General features: G+C 41.7%; 1 protein-coding gene across 1 annotated transcript in view; it reads left to right on the forward strand.

Moving 5' to 3' along the window:
* The window catches only part of slc1a3a (solute carrier family 1 member 3a), a 33634-nt gene extending 14272 nt beyond the window's left edge, over positions 1-19362 (forward strand). Inside the window, exons 4-10 of the mRNA XM_020467217.2 lie at positions 4653-4857; positions 5449-5491; positions 9937-10211; positions 10748-10981; positions 11081-11275; positions 12550-12684; positions 18936-19362. Of these exons, the coding sequence (XP_020322806.1) occupies positions 4653-4857; positions 5449-5491; positions 9937-10211; positions 10748-10981; positions 11081-11275; positions 12550-12684; positions 18936-19143 (1295 nt within the window). The 3' untranslated portion in view covers positions 19144-19362. The remainder of the gene's footprint in view (positions 1-4652; positions 4858-5448; positions 5492-9936; positions 10212-10747; positions 10982-11080; positions 11276-12549; positions 12685-18935) is intronic.
* Positions 19363-22444: the final 3082 nt, after the last annotated feature.

Consider the following 22444-nt stretch of genomic DNA (forward strand, 5'->3'; position numbering starts at 1 on the left):
AAAGGTGTTCCCAACTAGCCTACCTGGTTAAATAAAGGTGTTCTCAACTAGCCTACCTGGTTAAATAAAGGTGTTCTCAACTAGCCTACCTGGTTAAATAAAGGTGTTCTCAACTAGCCTACCTGGTTAAATAAAGGTGTTCTCAACTAGCCTACCTGGTTAAATAAAGGTGTTCTCAACTAGCCTACCTGGTTAAATAAAGGTGTTCTCAACTAGCCTACCTGGTTAAATAAAGGTGTTCTCAACTAGCCTACCTGGTTAAATTAAGGTGTTCTCAACTAGCCTACCTGGTTAAATAAAGGTGTTCTCAACTAGCCTACCTGGTTAAATAAAGGTGTTCTCAACTAGCCTACCTGGTTAAATAAAGGTGTTCTCAACTAGCCTACCTGGTTAAATAAAGGTGTTCTCAACTAGCCCACCTGGTTAAATAAAGGTGTTCTCAACTAGCCTACCTGGTTAAATAAAGGTGTTCTCAACTGGCCTACCTGGTTAAATAAAGGTGTTCTCAACTAGCCTACCTGGTTAAATAAAGGTGTTCTCAACTAGCCTACCTGGTTAAATAAAGGTGTTCTCAACTAGCCTACCTGGTTAAATAAAGGTGTTCTCAACTAGCCTACCTGGTTAAATAAAGGTGTTCTCAACTAGCCCACCTGGTTAAATAAAGGTGTTCTCAACTAGCCTACCTGGTTAAATAAAGGTGTTCTCAACTGGCCTACCTGGTTAAATAAAGGTGTTCTCAACTAGCCTACCTGGTTAAATAAAGGTGTTCTCAACTAGCCTACCTGGTTAAATAAAGGTGTTCTCAACTAGCCTACCTGGTTAAATAAAGGTGTTCTCAACTAGCCTACCTGGTTAAATAAAGGTGTTCTCAACTAGCCTACCTGGTTAAATAAAGGTGTTCTCTACTAGCCTACCTGGTTAAATAAAGGTGTTCTCAACTAGCCTACCTGGTTAAATAAAGGTGTTCTCTACTAGCCTACCTGGTTAAATAAAGGTGTTCTCTACTAGCCTACCTGGTTAAATAAAGGTGTTCTCTACTAGCCTACCTGGTTAAATAAAGGTGTTCTCTACTAGCCTACCTGGTTAAATAAAGGTGTTCTCAACTAGCCTACCTGGTTAAATAAAGGTGTTCTCTACTAGCCTACCTGGTTAAATAAAGGTGTTCTCAACTAGCCTACCTGGTTAAATAAAGGTGTTCTCTACTAGCCTACCTGGTTAAATAAAGGTGTTCTCTACTAGCCTACCTGGTTAAATAAAGGTGTTCTCAACTAGCCTACCTGGTTAAATAAAGGTGTTCTCAACTAGCCTACCTGGTTAAATAAAGGTGTTCTCAACTAGCCTACCTGGTTAAATAAAGGTGTTCTCAACTGGCCTACCTGGTTAAATAAAGGTGTTCTCAACTAGCCTACCTGGTTAAATAAAGGTGTTCTCAACTAGCCTACCTGGTTAAATAAAGGTGTTCTCAACTAGCCTACCTGGTTAAATAAAGGTGTTCTCAACTAGCCTACCTGGTTAAATAAAGGTGTTCTCAACTAGCCTACCTGGTTAAATAAAGGTGTTCTCAACTAGCCTATCTGGTTAAATAAAGGTGTTCTCAACTAGCCTACCTGGTTAAATAAAGGTGTTCTCAACTAGCCTACCTGGTTAAATAAAGGTGTTCTCAACTAGCCTACCTGGTTAAATAAAGGTGTTCTCAACTAGCCTACCTGGTTAAATAAAGGTGTTCTCAACTAGCCTACCTGGTTAAATAAAGGTGTTCTCAACTAGCCTACCTGGTTAAATAAAGGTGTTCTCAACTAGCCTACCTGGTTAAATAAAGGTGTTCTCAACTAGCCTACCTGGTTAAATAAAGGTGTTCTCAACTAGCCTACCTGGTTAAATAAAGGTGTTCTCAACTAGCCTACCTGGTTAAATAAAGGTGTTCTCAACTAGCCTACCTGGTTAAATAAAGGTGTTCTCAACTAGCCTACCTGGTTAAATAAAGGTGTTCTCAACTAGCCTACCTGGTTAAATAAAGGTGTTCTCAACTAGCCTACCTGGTTAAATAAAGGTGTTCTCAACTAGCCTACCTGGTTAAATAAAGGTGTTCTCAACTAGCCTACCTGGTTAAATAAAGGTGTTCTCAACTAGCCTACCTGGTTAAATAAAGGTGTTCTCAACTAGCCTACCTGGTTAAATAAAGGTGTTCTCAACTAGCCTACCTGGTTAAATAAAGGTGTTCTCAACTAGCCTACCTGGTTAAATAAAGGTGTTCTCAACTAGCCTACCTGGTTAAATAAAGGTGTTCTCAACTAGCCTACCTGGTTAAATAAAGGTGTAATAATAATAATACATTTAATAAAACATATTCACTGTATAGAGACATAATATGACATTTGAAATGTCTTTCTTCTTTTGGAACTTTTGTGAGTGTAATGTTTACTGTACATTTTTATTGTTTATTTCACTTTTGTTTATTATCTACCTCACTTGCTTTGGCAATGTTAACACATGTTTCCCATGCCAATAAAGCCCTTAAATTTAAATTTAAATTGAATTGAGAGAGAGGGAGAGAGAGAGGCCTCTGTCGTTTTCTCCCTCTTTGCGTCAGCTGCTCTAATTACTGCTATGTGTGGTCTGCTTGTGACAAGGGCCCTCATGGCTCTCCCTCCTTGTCCTCTTACTACACATAAAACACTGCATTTCCTTCCGTTGCTTTCTAGAAGAGAAAAAAAAACATATTGTGGCCAGGCATTTCATGACCCCACATAAGAGGGAAGTGCAGAGGTTTAAAGGGTGGGTGGGTGGGTGGATGAATTGGGAGATATGGGGTGGGGCCGTGGAGGTTATACAAGGGGTGTGTGGTGGGGCCTCTGCTCACATCAACCCACTCGTTAGTTCTAGCCCATGGCTAAATCAGACGAATACGTTTTTTACACTAACTCTGTGTATTCAGAAAGTATTCAGACCCTTTGACTTTTTCCACATTTTGTTACGTTAACAGCCGTATTCTAAAATTTATGAAATAGTTGTATTTCCCCCATCGATCTACATACAATACCACATAATGACAAAGCAAAAGACTTTGTCAATGCTTTGTCATTTATGGGGTATTGGTGAGGGGGGTGGGGGTAACAATTGATCAATGTTATAATAAAGCTGTAATGTAACTATATGTGGAAAAAGTCCAGGGGTCTGAAATACTTTCTGAATGCACTGTGCCTCTGTTTTGCTCATCTGGATGTATGTATAATCTCTCATTTTAAAGTAAACACCACACTGTTGATGCACAGTTGGCAATGTAGACCTAAACAGTGCCTTGATTGGCACGATCAGTTGTCTTCAAGATGTTTTTGCCATAAAAAAAATGGTCCTTAAAAATCACTGTTTATAAAAGGTCTAAGTCAATATAGAACATCAGACAGACTATCTGCATTTGCATCAGTTCAATAAATGAAGGAACCCTGCAGGGAACTTCTACTTCTGACAGGCTTCAAATAAATAGTTCATTTTTGTCTGTTGTGCTAATGCCAGAGATCTGGGTTTGTGTCCCAAAAGGCACCCTATTCCCCATATAGTGCACTACTTTTAAGTGAATAGAGTACCATTTAGGACAGAACCTATACAGAGTTAATAGCCTCATGCTCATTGTCCGGGACCTAAAGGAACTGAATAGGTATTGTGCTGGATGGCTGTGAATTTTAGTTGGCATAGCTCTAACATCACAATGTCTCCTCTACTCTCCTCTCCTCTAGAACTCTTTGAATAACCCTTCTGGTTTCATTTATAACCCTTTTGAGTTCCATGTAGAACCCTTTACACAGAGGGTTCTACATGGAACCCAAAAGCATTCTACCTGGAACCACAAAGTATTCTACCTGCAACCAAAAAGGTTCTTCCTATGGGGACAGTTGAAGAACCCTGTTGGAACCCTTTTCCTAAGGGTGTACAGCACTTTGGTTTAATGAACATTCTCTGAATGAGAAAGTAATTATTTCACTCTAAAGGAGGAAAATACGGTGGCTGCATTTCTTGTTGCCAAAGAGATGGGGGAGAATCAATGTAGCTGTGCAAGCTGGACTAAGTCAACAAGTTTTCCCAGGGTTGTCCGAAAGGGAAAAGGGGGGGGGGTAAAGAAAGAGAATTGCAGGCAATAAGATTAGTGTGTAAAGGGGGAGAGCAGAGGAGAGAGACTGGGGGCCATGTAGGGGTCACACAGTGCACCTCTGAAAAGAACACATACATCACATCTCATTCACACAAAAGACTGAACTGGGGGGAATACCCCATAAGAACAGCTGACACTGAAAATATGTCGCTAACTAACATCATTGCTATTGAAGCAAGCTTATTGTCCCAGTATGTTATCCTCCCCAGAATAACAATTTTTAAAAATGTCTCACTTTAACATCCTTTACATCCCGTCAAAGAGATTCAAACTCAGGCACAGCTGAAGCAGTCCAGCCTGGAAGTCACAGCTAGTTTCAATTCCTGTGTTAGAAAACGTCAGGGGATAGTGGTGGCCTGTGTCCTAAATAGCACCCTAGTCATTATAGAGGGAATGGGGAGCCATTTGGGACACAAACTTGGTGAGCATGGCAGGTCTGGGATTGTCATCAAGTGTTTTCTCTATTCTCAGACTGACTCACCAGGCTGTCTTTTTGTCTCACCAGGCATTGCAGCATTGGACAGCCGTGCCTCTGGGAAGATGGGTATGCGAGCAGTGGTGTACTACATGACCACCACAGTCATCGCAGTCTTCATCGGCATCGTCATGGTGCTCATCATCCACCCTGGGAAGGGCTCCAAGGACGAATTCAAAAATCAGCAGAAGATCGAGCAGGTCAGCCCTGCTGACGCTTTCCTGGACCTCATCAGGTAGGCCATAATTATTGTTGTGTATTCAGGGTGGGACTCAAACCCGGGTCCAGCGATTGTCAACCCAACACCTTAACCGTTACGCCAAGAGATCCGAAACTTGCTGACGAGGTCACTTGGTGTTGAGTTAGAGTCTCAACTGTAATTTATACTGTAATTTATTCCTGTTGCTGTTCTGTTTTTGTTTCCTGTTGCTGTTCTGTTGTAGTTTCCTGTTGTCGTTCTGTTGTTGCTTCCTTATGTTGTTCTGTTGTTGTTTCCTGTTGCTATTCTGCTGTTGTTTCCTGTTGAAGTTCTGTTGTTGCTTCCTGTTGCTGTCAGTCGTTGCTTCCTGTTGCTGTTCTGTCTTTGCTTCCTGTTGCTGTTCTGTTGTTGCTTCCTGTTGAAGTTCTGTTGTTGCTTCCTGTTGTTGTTCTGTTGTTGCTTCCTGTTGCTGTTCTGTTGTTGCTTCCTGTTGCTGTTCTGTTGTTGTTTTCTGATGTTCTCTTACATTCACATGAATGATCAGTTTGTCACTGTAAAGGAAAATAAAAAGCAAGTAAAATACTTTTTTCAGTAGTGAGATTTGATTGGTTTGTTTCTCTCTTCTAGAAACATGTTCCCTCCAAACATTGTGCAAGCTTGCACACAGCAGGTAAGTCCTTTTCTGTTTCAAAATATAAACCTGGACCGTACATCGATCTCACTGACATATTTGTACAAAGGGAACAATGTGAAACCCAGATCAGTGCCGTTTCCAGATAGTATTAACGAAGCCTAGTAATATAACCCACAGGGAAATATCAAAGTCCACTGATTATCGTGAATACACCAAACATTAGGAACACCTTCCTCAGAACAGACTCAATTCGTCGGGGCATGGACTCCACAAGGTGTCGAAAGCATTCCCCAGGGATGCTGGTCCATGTTTACTCCAATGCTTCCCACTGTTTTGTCAACTTGGCTGGATGTCCTTTGGGTGGTGGGCCATTGTTGATATACTGGTGAGTGTCAAAAACCCAGCAGCGTTGTTGCAGTTCTTGACACAAACCGGTGCAGCTGGCACATACTATCATACCCCTTTCAAAGGCACTTAAATAATTGTGTCTTGCCCATTTACCCCCTGAATGGCACACATACACAATCCATGTCTCAAGGCTTAGACATACTTATTTAACCCATCTCCTCCACTTCATCTACACTGTTTTGTAACAGGGTTCTTCCTGGGAAGGACCAAAATGCAGCGTGGTTGAGGTTCATGTTTTTTAATAAGAAAACTAAACATGAACATAATACAAAACAATAAACGTGGAAAAAACGAAACAGCCCTATCTGGTGCAACAAACACAAAGACAGGAAACAACCACCCACAAAAACCCAACACAAAACAGGCTACCTAAATATGGTTCCCAATCAGAGACAATGACTAACACCTGCCTCTGATTGAGAACCATATCAGGCCAAACATAGAAATAGACAAACTAGACAAAGAATGCCCACTCAGATCACACCCTGACCAAACAAAACATAGAAACATACAAAGCAAACTATGATCAGGGTGTGACATGTTTGAAGTGAATTTAACAGTGGACATCAGAAAGGGATCATAGCCTTCACCTGGTCAGTCTGTCATGGAAATAGCAGGTGTTCTTAATGTTTTCAAACTCTCAGTGTACATGACATATTATACAATAATATATACCATTTAGCAGATGTTTTTATCCATAGAGACTTACAGTCATGCGTGCATACATTTATTATATCGGTGGTCCCAGGAATCAAACCCACTATCCTGGCATTACAGGTGCCATGCCCCAACCCACTGAGCTACAGAGGACCAGGTTTTTTATGTAACAAAGTGTGTTGTTTTTTTTCATTGTTAATCTGTTTCATAGAAATCTACCTACCCGTATACAGTGGATTTGGAAAGTATTCAGACCCCTTGACTTTCCACATTTTGTTACGTTACAGCAGAAATGAATAATCCTAATCCATCTATACACAATACCCCATATTGACAAAGCAAAAACGTGTTTTTAGACATTTTTGCTAATTTATAAAAAAATAAAAACTGAAATACCTTATGTAAATAAGTACTCAGACCCTTTGCTATTAGACTCGAAATTGAGCTCAGGTGCATCCTGTTTCCATTGATCATCCTTGAGCTGTTTCTTCAACTTGATTCGATTCCAGCTGTGGTAAATTCAATTGATTGGACATGATTTGGAAAGGCACACACCTGTCTATATAAGGTCCCACTGTTGACAGTGCATGTCAGAGCAAAAACCAAGTTGTGAGGTCGAAGAAATTGTCCGTAGAGCTCTGAGACAGGATTGTGACGAGGCACAGATCTGGGGAAGGTAACCAACATTTTTTAGCAGCATTGAAGGTCCCCAAGAACACAGTGGCCTTCATCATTCTTAAATGGAAGAAGTTTAGAACCACCAAGATTCTTCCTAGACCTGGCCACCCGGCCAAACAGAGCAATCGAGTAGAAGGGTCTTGGTCAGGGAGGTGACCAAGAATCCGATGGTCACTCTGACAGAGCTCTGGAGTTCCTCTGTGGAGATGGGAGAAACTTCTATGCAGTACTCCAGCAATCAGCCCTTTATGGTAGAGTGTCTAGATGGAAGCCACTCCTCAGTAAAAGGCACATGACAGCCCGCTTGGAGTTTGCCAAAAGGCACCTAAAGGACTCTCAGACTTTGAGAAACAAGATTCTCTGGTCTGATGAAACTAAGGCTGAACTCTTTGATTTGAATGCCAAGCGTCACGTCTGGAGGAAACGAGTCACCATCCCTACGGTGAAGCATGGTGGTGGCAGCATCATGCTGTGGGGATGGTTTTCAGTGGCAGGGAAAGGATCGAGGGAAAGATGAACTGAGCAAAGTACAGAGAGATCCTTGATGAAAACCTGCTCCAGAGCGCTCAGGACCTCAGACTGGGGCAAAGGTTAATCTTCCAACAGGACAATGACTATAAGCACACAACCACAAGACAATGCAGGAGTGGCTTCGGGACATGTCTCTGAATGTCCTTGAGTGGCCCAGTCAGAGCCCGGACTTGAACCCGATCGAACATCTCTAGAGAGACCTGAAATTATATGTGCAACGACACTCCACATCTAACTTGACAGAGCTTGAGGAGATCTGAAGAGAAGAATGGTAGAAACTCTCCAAATACAGTTGTGCCAAGTGTCATGACATGCTCTTGGGGGAAGGATCATAGGCACCCCCCTCTCTCTCTCTCTCTCCACAGTTTTATGATGGTCATAAATACCTGCAGGAAAACTCTCTCTCCCACTCTCAGCAATGGAAGTTAAATCCCTTTGTTACCACAGGGAGAGACGTTGCAGTTCAGTAAACAGTATTTCTGTATTCCAAACATTTGGAATGGTCCATGGGTATTTAAAGAACAATCCTGTCAAATTTGGTAATAATTTGTGATGTAACTAAAGACGGTAGAACAACATACACTGTATCTCTGACTGTATATATTTACCCGTTATCAGACTCACATCCAAATGTGGAGGAACGTATATGATTAAATGTGAAACTATTTGTGAGAAGATGTAATGTGATGTTAGCCTTCTAAATGGGGTGGCAGGGTAGCCTTGTGGTTAGAGCGTTGGACTAGTAACCGGAAGGTTGTAAGTCCAAATCCCCGAGCTGACAAGATACAAATCTGTCGTTCTGCCCCTGAACAGGCAGTTAACTCACTGTTCCTAGGCCGTCATTGAAAATAAGAATTTGTTCTTGACTAGTTAAAGGTTTAAAAAAATTAGATAATTATTTTTCATTTGAAGTCTTAACCAAGTCAGTGGCCACGCCCACAAATTACATCGGCGTCATAGAACGCCCCCTTTTCCCAGAGTGTATAAAACCCACTTCCAACAAAACGTACATTAGGCCATTGAGGTCAACGAGACCAACATCTTGAGCTGAGAGGCACGTAATGGCTAGAACTCTGAAACTTTCAACAGAGAAGAAGAAAATCTCTACAAAACTAAAGACTACACATTCATAGTCTGCAGCTGTATATGTAAAATAGTCTAGGAAACTCGACCGAAGACGAGAGGAGAACATTTCCCTATCAAACGACCATTGGTACATCTCACATATCCATTGCAACAGACAGACGCTACAACTACAAAGGATCTGGGGGACAAACCAGAGACTTTCTGTCGACTGACTCTCCAGCAGACGGACTGGCGATTTCAACAGAGACAACAAAGGCATACAATTGTAAATGCGTAAATTGCTAATATTTTCGAATGAGCGGCCATTCATGTGCAAGGTATTAGCATTTCCATGAGCATAGTTATCAGCTGTGTGTACGAAAGTGGAGTCGTTTTGTTTTTTCTCCCGCTCTTTCTCACCTGCCCCTCCCTTTTCATTTGGTGTAACAAGCCGTCATATTGGTTTAGTCCACTAGGGACTTTTCATTGTATCATGTATAATGTATAACCTATCCTGTGTGTATTTATGTACTTCTGTGTGATTATTTAGTTAGTTAGTAAATAAATAATTAAGCAATTGGTATATCACTGATTCATCATTTATACTAGGGTTCGTGCTGATATCCAAGAGTTTGCGACCTTCAGAATATGACTGATGATGTGATAATACATTAATAAGTGACTGTAATCGATAAGATATGAAAATATCTGAGAGAGTTAAATTCTGGAAATAGCAACTCTTTAAACAACCTTTTCCCATGGTGTTAGTTTAATCATGTAATAATTACACATAGACAATTGATTTGATCATTTAAGTCTTCACATTAGTGATGGTCCAAGACACACTTGTAGCATCATACACCAAAAAGACTCAAGGCTGTAATCGCTGCCAAAGGTGCTTCAACAAAGTACTGAGAAAAAAGTCTGAATGTGATATTTCAAGGGTTTTTTAAAAAGTTTTTGCTTTGTCATTATGTGGTATTGTGTGTAATTTAATAAGGGGGAAAAAACGAGTTCATCCATTTTAGAATAAGGCTGTAACGTAACAAAATGTTGAAAAGTCAAGGGGTCTGAATACTTTCCGAATGCACTGTATATACACTGAACAAAAATCAATAAAGCTTTGCACCTTTGCCCTACAGTTTAAAACGCAGTACGGAAAGAGAGTGGTCCATGTGAAGATGACGGTGAACGATACCCTCTTCGTCTTGAACGGGACCCAGGGGCAGCATATCATGCGGGAGGAGGTGATCCCCATCCCGGGGCAGGTGAACGGGGTCAATGCCCTGGGTCTGGTCGTGTTCTCCATATGCTTCGGTCTCATCATTGGCAGCATGAAGGAGCAGGGAAAGCCCCTCAAGGACTTCTTTGTCTGTCTCAACGAGGCTATCATGAGACTGGTGGCCATTATCATGTGGTGCGTGGTGCAGTGTTAGGCATGGTTTGAATTCGGTTTAGGGCGAAGTTGCCCCTAGACATTGATCTTGGTTCAGTTTTAGGATTGTGGGACTGGAAGCTGATCCTAAATCTGTACCTAGAGGAAACCTCACCCCGGAGAGTTCAAATTACAAGGTGGCTGGGTATTACAGGGTGGCTGGGAATTACAGGCTGGTTAGGAATTACAGGATGGTTGGGAATTACAGGCTGGTTGGGAATTACAAGGTGGCTGGGAATTACAGGCTGGTTGGGAATTACAGACTGGTTAGGAATTACAGGGTGGCTGGGAATTTAAATCTCAATGTATCGGCCTCTCACCCATTTAATTAACCTCTATATCTATCCAATAAAGAGAAAATACTTCAAAAATAAGAAAAGTAGAACTTGGTATTGTGTACTATGTAATAGTGGAAATGTGTTGATCTTGACGGTACCACAATAACGTGATGTAGCACTCGCTTGGTATTGTGAGCCTAAATTTGACGTGGGATTTGTTTTGCATTTTTTTTGCATCAGGTATGCACCCATTGGTATCCTGTTTCTCATCGCTGGGAAGATAGTGGAGATGGATGACATCACAGAAACGGGTGGCCAGTTGGGCATGTACACTATAACAGTCATCATTGGCCTGTCTATCCATGCCTTCCTGGTACTGCCCACACTCTACTTTGTGATCACACGGAAGAATCCCTTTGTCTTCATCTGTGGACTCCTGCAGGCTCTCATCACCGCGTTGGGGACCTCATCTAGGTGAGTTGTCATGGTGATAGACAGTAGATCTGACTTTTACTGACTCCTAATGTCTCGTCTGTCTCTCTCTCTCTCGCCTTTCCTCCTGTTCACCCTCAGCTCAGCCACGTTGCCCATCACCTTTAAGTGTCTGGAGGAGAACATTGGGATAGATAAGAGAGTGACACGCTTCGTGCTGCCAGTGGGCGCCACCATCAACATGGACGGCACCGCCTTGTATGAAGCTATCGCGGCTCTCTTCATAGCACAGGTCAACAACATGGACATGAACTTTGGACAGATCCTCACTATAAGGTATGTCCATCCAGTCCATTAACCAAGCTCTTTGGGATGAATCATGACTTACGCTTAGTCTCCCACTAACATCAATGCAAATTCATGGTTGTTAAAATATATTTTTCTGGAATTTAGTAAGCTTTTGGGAAAAGGAGGAGCTGCAGAGGTTGGTTTCCTTGAAACTGAATGAGTCAAGGGGTTGTTAAGGATCGGTGTCCCTTCCACGGGACGGTTGAGCTAACGTAGGCTAATGCGATTAGCATGAGGTTGTAAATAACAAGAACATTTCTCAGGACATAGACATATCTGATATGGGCAGAAAGATTAAATTCTTGTTAATCTAACTGCACTGTCCAATTTACAGTAGCTATTACAATGAAAGAATGCCATGCTATTGTTTGAGGAGAGTGCACAATTTTGAACATGAAAAGTTATTAATAAACAAATTAGGCACATTTGGGCAATCTTGACACAACATTTTGAACAGAAATGCAATGGTTTCTTTGATCAGTCTAAAACGTTGCACATACACTGCTACCGTCTAGTGGCCAAAATCTAAATTGCACTTGGGCTGGAATAATACATTATGGCCTTTCTCTTGCATGTCAAAGATTATGCTACAAAAAAATAATAATAATACTTTTCTTTTTCTTCTATGTAATATATTTTACCAGATCTATTGTGTTCTATTCTACTACATTCCTTTCACATTTCCATAAACACCAAAGTGTTTCCTTTCAAATGGTACCAAGAATATGCATATCCTTGCTTCAGGGCCTGAGCTCCATGCAGGTAGATTTGGGTATGTCATTTAAGGTGAAAATTGAAGAAGAAAAAGAGGCTAATCCTTTTAAGCGAAAAGTGTCTTACAGAAGTGATGTGTCCACAGAACTAGAATGGCATAACAGGTGGGACTGGCAGCTAGTGTGTTCATCTAATCCAATGTTTCCCAAACTCTGTCCTCAGGACCCCAAACAGTACATGTTAAATTCGTTTTTTTTAACTAGGTGAGTCAGTTAATAACAAATTCTTATTTTCAATGACTGCCGGTTCAGTGGCAGAACGACAGATTTTCTTTAACCTTGTCAGCTCAGGGATTTGATCTTGCAACCTTTCGGTTACTAGTCCAACACTCTAACCTACCTGCCACCCCACTAGATTTGTTTATCATTTGAATCAGCTGTGTAGTGCTAGGGCAAAAAACAACATGCACCCTTTGAGGACTGAGTTTGGCAAACCCTGATCTAATCTAATCTATTTCTTTGGTTGTGTCTCTCTGTCCTGTGGAATAGCATCACGGCCACCGCAGCAAGTATCGGTGCAGCTGGGATACCACAGGCTGGACTGGTCACCATGGTGATTGTGCTGACCTCTGTTGGACTGCCCACTGATGACATCACCCTCATCATTGCAGTGGATTGGTTCCTGTGAGTACAGTCTATTTTCTGTAACAATTATTTATAGTTTGACTGATATGATCATCTTCTAAAGAAGTTTGGATAGTTACTGTGTGGACAGTGTCAGACACAGGGATGAAATTTTAGGATTTTGGGTCCTGACTAGCTGGACTAGTAGACTGCAGTTTCTTACCAGCCCATGTGTTGTTCCACTAGCCAAGGGTCCAAAATCTATGCCATGCCATATTTAAGAAGACAGATTTCTGGCTATATTTTGGTATATGTTATACTAGCCTGGTCTGAAAACTAGCCAGTGACTAACGGGTTAGCTTAATTTCCATCTCTGGACAGAAACCAAAGCCTTAGGGAAGACTCAGTCGGTATAGGCAGTGAGATACTCTCTTCACATTCCATTCTCCCCAATCCATCTGTTTCTGATTCTATCGACATGTGATTCCTCTAAAGATCTCATGCATGGGATCGAGTGGCTGAGCGTTTCCACTTTTCTTTTCTGAGGTTATTTTAACATTCCCATTGTGTTCAACGATAATCATAATATTGTTGTATTATATATTTTGTATTGTAGATATGTAGTGGTGTAATAATGTTACATGATGTAGTATTATATATTTTGTATTGTAGATATGTAGTGGTGTAATAATGTTACATAATGTAGTATTATATATTTTGTATTGTAGATATGTAGTGGTATAATAATGTTACATAATGTAGTATTATATATTTTGTATTGTAGATATGTAGTGGTGTAATAATGTTACATAATGTAGTATTATATATTTTGTATTGTAGATATGTAGTGGTGTAATAATGTTACATAATGTAGTATTATATATTTTGTATTGTAGATATGTAGTGGTGTAATAATGTTACATAATGTTGTATTATATATTTTGTATTGTAGATATGTAGTGGTGTAATAATGTTACATAATGTAGTATTATATATTTTGTATTGTAGATATGTAGTGGTGTAATAATGTTACATAATGTAGTATTATATATTTTGTTTTATATGTAATGTAAGTGCTTTAATATATTTCGACCCCAGGAAGTGACAGGAACTAATGGACATCCCTAATAAACCCCAGGTAGAATAGCTGCTGCCTTGGCAGGAACTAATGGACATCCCTAATAAACCCCAGGTAGAATAGCTGCTGCCTTGGCAGGAACTAATGGACATCCCTAATAAACCCCAGGAAGAGTAGCTGCTGTCTTGGCAGGAACTAATGGGGATCCCTAATAAACCCCAGGTAGAATAGCTGCTGCCTTGACAGGAACTAATGGGGATCCCTAATAAACCCCAGGTAGAATAGCTGCTGTCTTGGCAGGAACTAATGGGGATCCCTAATAAACCCCAGGTAGAATAGCTGCTGCCTTGGCAGGAACTAATGGGGATCCCTAATAAACCCCAGGAAGAGTAGCTGCTGTCTTGACAGGAACTAATGGACATCCCTAATAAACCCCAGGAAGAGTAGCTGCTATCTTGGCAGGAACTAATGGACATCCCTAATAAACCCCAGGAAGAGTAGCTGCTGTCTTGGCAGGAACTAACGGACATCCCAAATAAACCACAGGTAGAATAGCTGCTGTCTTGGCAGGAACTAATGGACATCCCTAATAAACCCCAGGAAGAGTAGCTGCTGTCTTGGCAGGAACTAATGGACATCCCTAATAAACCACAGGTAGAATAGCTGCTGTCTTGGCAGGAACTAATGGACATCCCTAATAAACCCCAGGAAGAGTAGCTGCTATCTTGGCAGGAACTAATGGACATCCCTAATAAACCCCAGGAAGAGTAGCTGCTGTCTTGGCAGGAACTAATGGACATCCCTAATAAACCACAGGTAGAATAGCTGCTGTCTTGGCAGGAACTAATGGACATCCCTAATAAACCCCAGGTAGAATAGCTGCTGCCTTGGCAGGAACTAATGGACATCCCTAATAAACCCCAGGTAGAATAGCTGCTGTCTTGGCAGGAACTAATGGACATCCCTAATAAACCCCAGGTAGAATAGCTGCTGTCTTGGCAGGAACTAATGGGGATCCATAATAAACCCCAGGAAGAGTAGCTGCTGTCTTGGCAGGAACTAATGGGGATCCATAATAAACCCCAGGTAGAATAGCTGCTGTCTTGGCAGGAACTAATGGACATCCCTAATAAACCCCAGGTAGAATAGCTGCTGTCTTGGCAGGAACTAATGGGGATCCATAATAAACCCCAGGAAGAGTAGCTGCTGTCTTGGCAGGAACTAATGGACATCCATAATAAACCACAGGAAGATTAGCTGCTGCCTTGGCAGGAACTAATGTGGATCCATAATAAACCCCAGGAAGAATAGCTGCTGCCTTGGCAGGAACTAATGGACATCCCTAATAAACCCCAGGTAGAATAGCTGCTGCCTTGGCAGGAACTAATGGACATCCCTAATAAACCCCAGGTAGAATAGCTGCTGCCTTGGCAGGAACTAATGGACATCCCTAATAAACCCCAGGTAGAATAGCTGCTGCCTTGACAGGAACTAATGGACATCCCTAATAAACCCCAGGAAGAGTAGCTGCTGCCTTGGCAGGAACTAATGGACATCCCTAATAAACCCCAGGTAGAATAGCTGCTGCCTTGACAGGAACTAATGGACATCCCTAATCAACCCCAGGAAGAGTAGCTGCTGCCTTGACAGGAACTAATGGACATCCATAATAAACCCCAGGAAGTGTAGCTGCTGCCTTGACAGGAACTAATGGACATCCCTAATAAACCCCAGGAAGTGTAGCTGCTGCCTTGGCAGGAACTAATGGACATCCCTAATAAACCCCAGGTAGAATAGCTGCTGCCTTGACAGGAACTAATGGACATCCCTAATAAACCCCAGGAAGAGTAGCTGCTGCCTTGGCAGGAACTAATGGACATCCCTAATAAACCCCAGGTAGAATAGCTGCTGCCTTGACAGGAACTAATGGACATCCCTAATAAACCCCAGGAAGAGTAGCTGCTGCCTTGACAGGAACTAATGGACATCCATAATAAACCCCAGGAAGTGTAGCTGCTGCCTTGACAGGAACTAATGGACATCCCTAATAAACCCCAGGAAGTGTAGCTGCTGCCTTGACAGGAACTAATGGACATCCCTAATAAACCCCAGGTAGAATAGCTGCTGCCTTGGCAGGAACTAATGGACATCCCTAATAAACCCCAGGTAGAATAGCTGCTGCCTTGGCAGGAACTAATGGACATCCCTAATAAACCCCAGGTAGAATAGCTGCTGCCTTGACAGGAACTAATGGACATCCCTAATAAACCACAGGTAGAATAGCTGCTGCCTTGGCAGGAACTAATGGACATCCCTAATAAACCCCAGGAAGTGTAGCTGCTGCCTTGACAGGAACTAATGGACATCCCTAATAAACCCCAGGTAGAATAGCTGCTGCCTTGGCAGGAACTAATGGACATCCCTAATAAACCCCAGGTAGAATAGCTGCTGCCTTGGCAGGAACTAATGGACATCCCTAATAAACCCCAGGTAGAATAGCTGCTGCCTTGACAGGAACTAATGGACATCCCTAATAAACCACAGGTAGAATAGCTGCTGCCTTGGCAGGAACTAATGGACATCCCTAATAAACCCCAGGTAGAATAGCTGCTGCCTTGGCAGGAACTAATGGACATCCCTAATAAACCCCAGGTAGAATAGCTGCTGCCTTGGCAGGAACTAATGGACATCCCTAATAAACCCCAGGTAGAATAGCTGCTGCCTTGGCAGGAACTAATGGACATCCCTAATAAACCCCAGGTAGAATAGCTGCTGCCTTGGCAGGAACTAATGGACATCCCTAATAAACCCCAGGTAGAATAGCTGCTGCCTTGGCAGGAACTAATGGACATCCCTAATAAACCCCAGGTAGAATAGCTGCTGCCTTGGCAGGAACTAATGGACGTCCCTAATAAACCCCAGGTAGAATAGCTGCTGCCTTGGCAGGAACTAATGGACATCCCTAATAAACCCCAGGTAGAATAGCTGCTGCCTTGGCAGGAACTAATGGACATCCCTAATAAACCACAGGAAGTGTAGCTGCGGCCTTGGCAGGAACTAATGGACATCCCTAATAAACCCCAGGTAGAATAGCTGCTGCCTTGGCAGGAACTAATGGACATCCCTAATAAACCCCAGGTAGAATAGCTGCTGCCTTGGCAGGAACTAATGGACATCCCTAATAAACCACAGGAAGTGTAGCTGCGGCCTTGGCAGGAACTAATGGACATCCCTAATAAACTCCAGGTAGAATAGCTGCTGCCTTGGCAGGAACTAATGGACATCCCTAATAAATCCCAGGTAGAATAGCTGCTGCCTTGGCAGGAACTAATGGACATCCCTAATAAACCCCAGGTAGAATAGCTGCTGCCTTGGCAGGAACTAATGGACATCCCTAATAAACCCCAGGTAGAATAGCTGCTGCCTTGGCAGGAACTAATGGACATCCCTTATAAACCCCAGGTAGAAGAATAGCTGCTGCCTTGACAGGAACTAATGGACATCCCTAATAAACCCCAGGTAGAATAGCTGCGGCCTTGGCAGGAACTAATGGACATCCCTAATAAACCCCAGGTAGAATAGCTGCTGTCTTGGCAGGAACTAATGGACATCCCTAATAAACCCCAGGTAGAATAGCTGCTGCCTTGGCAGGAACTAATGGACATCCCTAATAAACCCCAGGTAGAATAGCTGCTGCCTTGGCAGGAACTAATGGACATCCCTAATAAACCCCAGGTAGAATAGCTTCTGCCTTGGCAGGAACTAATGGACATCCCTAATAAACCCCAGGTAGAATAGCTGCTGCCTTGGCAGGAACTAATGGACATCCCTTATAAACCCCAGGTAGAAGAATAGCTGCTGCCTTGACAGGAACTAATGGACATCCCTAATAAACCCCAGGTAGAATAGCTGCGGCCTTGGCAGGAACTAATGGACATCCCTAATAAACCCCAGGTAGAATAGCTGCTGTCTTGGCAGGAACTAATGGACATCCCTAATAAACCCCAGGTAGAATAGCTGCTGCCTTGGCAGGAACTAATGGACATCCCTAATAAACCCCAGGTAGAATAGCTGCTGCCTTGGCAGGAACTAATGGACATCCCTAATAAACCCCAGGTAGAATAGCTTCTGCCTTGGCAGGAACTAATGGACATCCCTAATAAACCACAGGAAGTGTAGCTGCGGCCTTGGCAGGAACTAATGGACATCCCTAATAAACCCCAGGTAGAATAGCTGCTGCCTTGGCAGGAACTAATGGACATCCCTAATAAACCCCAGGTAGAATAGCTGCTGCCTTTGCAGGAACTAATGGACATCCCTAATAAACCACAGGAAGTGTAGCTGCGGCCTTGGCAGGAACTAATGGACATCCCTAATAAACCCCAGGTAGAATAGCTGCTGCCTTGGCAGGAACTAATGGACATCCCTAATAAACCCCAGGTAGAATAGCTGCTGCCTTGGCAGGAACTAATGGACATCCCTAATAAACCCCAGGTAGAATAGCTGCTGCCTTGGCAGGAACTAATGGACATCCCTAATAAACCACAGGAAGTGTAGCTGCGGCCTTGGCAGGAACTAATGGACATCCCTAATAAACCCCAGGTAGAATAGCTGCTGCCTTGGCAGGAACTAATGGACATCCCTAATAAACCACAGGAAGTGTAGCTGCGGCCTTGGCAGGAACTAATGGACATCCCTAATAAACCCCAGGTAGAATAGCTGCTGCCTTGGCAGGACGCAATGGGCATCCCTAATAAATCCCAGGTAGAATAGCTGCTGCCTTGGCAGGACGTAATGGGCATCCCTAATAAACCCCAGGTAGAATAGCTGCTGCCTTGGCAGGAACGAATGGACATCCCTAATAAACCCCAGGTAGAATAGCTGCTGCCTTGGCAGGACGTAATGGACATCCCTAATAAATCCTATTAAATACAAATGATGTCCGCAAGTATGTGAAATGATACACCTGGTTTTAGTTTGCCAAACCTCCAATGGAAAATTAACTGTTTTTTTTCTCTCTCTAAGAAATAGGCTGGGTAGTGCATGCATGCCTTTGCCAAATTTCACACCAAAGTGTTGCTTCTGTGCAAACCTTGCCTTTTCTTTGGGGATATTTTTTTTATAGAAAATGAGTCCCTCGTAGGAAAGCTGAAAGAGTAATATTCTGAGTGATACATTCCCCTTCTGTACGGTATATTATCTCTAACAACTGGACTCCCTCCATTTTATACAGAGACAGGTTGCGTACCACCACTAACGTGCTGGGAGACTCGATTGGCACAGGTATTGTTGAGTATCTGTCTCGTCATGAGTTACAATCCAAGGATGCGGAGATGGGGAACTCTGTGGTGGAGGAGAAAGACAAGAAATCATACCAGCTCATCGCCCACGAGAACGAGCATGAAAACGAGAAGCCTCCAGTCAGTGAGACCAAGATGTAGCACCAACAGTTTGAACACTGTGGTGTTTTTAATCCCATGGTAAAGGGAAGCAACCCATATCAATTCTCAAAACACGAAAAAAAGGATAGTGTTTGTTTAGACCAAGAAGCTGAACCAAGAGTATGTACAGGATGTATTTGATTTGATCAAGAGTTCTGCAGCCGTTCGTGCTGATTAGATTTCATTGAATAATAATAATCTGGAAAGATTCTGTATGGAGGAATGGTCGAAGATCCCAATGTGTTCTCCAATCTCATAACACATTTTAGAAAAAGGCTCAGTGTCATTATTTTCGCAAGGGGAGGTAAAAAAAATATATATATATATCACTCGTTAAACAATATCCATTTCTCTGAGCAATTGTATTAGTACAAAATAATATAATTTAAAAAATAAATGGAGCATACAACATAGCTCAGTATTTTAATTATTTTAACAGTATTTTTGCTCATCTTTAACAGTGGTGGATAAAGTACTCAAAAGTCATACTTGAGTAAAAGTAAAGATACCTTCATAGAAAATGACTCAAGTAAAAGTGAGAGTCACCCAGTAAAATAATACTTCAGTAAAAGTCTACAAGTATTTGGTTTATAATATACTTAAGTATCGAAAGTAAAAGGAATTGCTCAAATATAGTTAAGTATCAAAAGTAAAAGTATAGCTCGAATCCCCGAGCTGACAAGGTAAAAATATGTTGTTCTGCCCCTGAACAAGGCAGTTAACCCACTGTTCCTAGGCCGTCATTGAAAATAAGAATTTGTTCTTAACTGACTTGCCTAGTTAAATAAAGGTAAAAATAAATTTAAAAAAATAAACAATTTCACATTCCTTACATTAAGACATCCAAACGGCACAATTTAAACAATTTTTTAAAATTGATGGATAGCCAGGGGAACACTCAGACGTAATTTACAAACGAAGCGCTTGTGTTTAGTGAGTCCGCCAGATCAGAGGCTTTAGGGATCACCAGGGATATTCTCTTGATAAGTGTGTGAATTGGACCATTTTCCTGTCAAAATGTAACGAGTACTTTTGGGTGTCAGGGAAATGTATGGAGTAAAAAGTACATTATTTTCTTTAGCAATGTAGTGAAGTAAAAGGAGGCAAAAATATAAATATGAATGTACAGATTCCTCCCAAAAACGACTTAAATAGTATTTTAAAGTATATTTACTTAAGTACTTTACACCACTGATCTTTATGGGTGTCAACCATTTCGGACCCTACTGTAAATCAATGGTTTTAAGTGCCTAGTATGAATTACATACATAAAATGTTGAACTTCTGAATTAGATACCCAGCAAACAATAATGAGTCATTAGGACATCCCCAGGATGTCACAAAATGGTCACCTAAAGTTGTCAGGACGTTGTGTCATGGTCCCTCCTGGAGGTTTTTGTCTAGTTTCCTGTTCGTCCCCTAAAGGTCGCAAAGAAATGTTTCATTAGTTTCATTACACATCATCCCCTGATCAGCATATCCTAAATCCAGAGGTTGTGAGTTAGAAATGAAGTTGGGGTCATATTGAAAAGTCAGTACGAAGTGATCATGTCAAATGTAATCATTGATTATAGATTTTTACACTATTTTAGATGAACAGCCTACCACTTACCTGAAAACCGCCATATCATTATATTACTTATAACGGTTTAGGACACATGGGACCATCACGTGACAAAAACTTCCAGGGGACCATGACACAACATCCCAAGAATGTTCAGGGGACCTTCAGGCTACCATGACACAACGTCCTAAAAACGTCCTCGGGACAAACTAGGAACTATAAAAAGGTCCCCCAGGGAATGTTCCCTTGGGACCATCCCAAACCCTTAAGGAACCTAACTGGGAACAGAGCTGATTGTCCTCAGGACATCCCCTGTTTTCTGGGTAGGGAATAACTAAGAGTCCCTGCCACTCTTCTATAAGATGCCTTTACCATACCCTTTGATGGTGTTTAAAGTTCAACAGTTTGACAGAGATGATTTATTTTTGATAAATCAGATGTGAAATTATGTGATCTTTCATTCTTGCTTTTGTCATTCTTTTTTTTACGGCTGACAAACCAGAATAGGTTGCCAAACCCTTTGCATCAGAGCTTTTTAGATTGAGGTTTTTCTTTGTAAAACTGCCAAAATATTAGTTTCAACTTGAGGTGGGAGTTGAACAGTATGACATTTTCACATAATCATAATCGTACCAAAAATATAAACAATTTCTGTATGTTACAATTTTGGTCATGCCTTTTGTGTAAAGACATTACAGGGATCCCTATTACAGTTGAACAAGTTTCATGATTTGATACTGAAACCCTTGATGTCTAAGGGCTCTATTTTAACAAACGTAATACAATGAGCCCAATAGCTGGCGGTGACATGAAAGGGCTGGGTGTTGATGAATGATCCAGTTGTGGTGTGTCGAGACTTGGCCCCTCACTGGCCAATCAGAACATGCTCCATGGTTGCTTCTAGTTGTGCATTTACCCGTCTTTTATGTATTGTGTTGTCGTCAACTCGAATTCGAATGTTAGTCCCATTATAACCTAGTTCCTTAAATAGCCTGTCCCCATATTAGCTAAATATGTTGAACATGTTTGCAGTCCACATTGATATAGTTGCATTTCTTCAATATGGAAATACATTGTTAACATAGGCTGTAGCGTTCTCACTAAAATAGGGGCTAGGCGTACTGTTTATTTCATGATGGACATGGACATGCAAAACGTAGTCAATAAGTAATATTACATTCCCTAGGCTATTGATATAGCCAAAGAAGACAGCATCCAAACGGGATAAAGATCCATTATGAAGAGAAAAGGGTCATGTCCGCTCACCGTTATACTGCTCGCAAATGTAATGTTCTGTAAACATTATGGAACCATCTCACAGATCATATTTGCACTTCTCCAGAAATAGCAGATTAAATTGCATTGCATTTGAGCCTTAAACCAGCCTCACCATAAACACATGGAAGGTGAATCTCAATAATACGTTAATCAAGTTAATCAAACGTTAAACAACACGTTTTTCAAACAACAATATTTCTAAATATGATCGGGTCAGAAGCATAATATCATAAATCGCTTCTTTCGTTCCATGGTACTGTGTGCACACGCAGGCCTAAATGTCTTCACGCATAACATTTGCACATCTACAGAAAACAAAATACTAGATTCCTGTCAATTGTATCGTTCCCTATGTGCCAGGTAGATTCTCAAAAAATCGTCCATTAACATAGCATTATAGGAGGACTGAATCATTTGGAGGAGCGCATCTTCGGTAATAGGAGAAGGGATGGATAGCCT

The sequence above is a fragment of the Oncorhynchus kisutch genome, linkage group LG3, assembly GCF_002021735.2.
Source record: "Oncorhynchus kisutch isolate 150728-3 linkage group LG3, Okis_V2, whole genome shotgun sequence".
In the NCBI taxonomy this organism is placed as follows: Eukaryota; Metazoa; Chordata; class Actinopteri; order Salmoniformes; family Salmonidae; genus Oncorhynchus; species Oncorhynchus kisutch.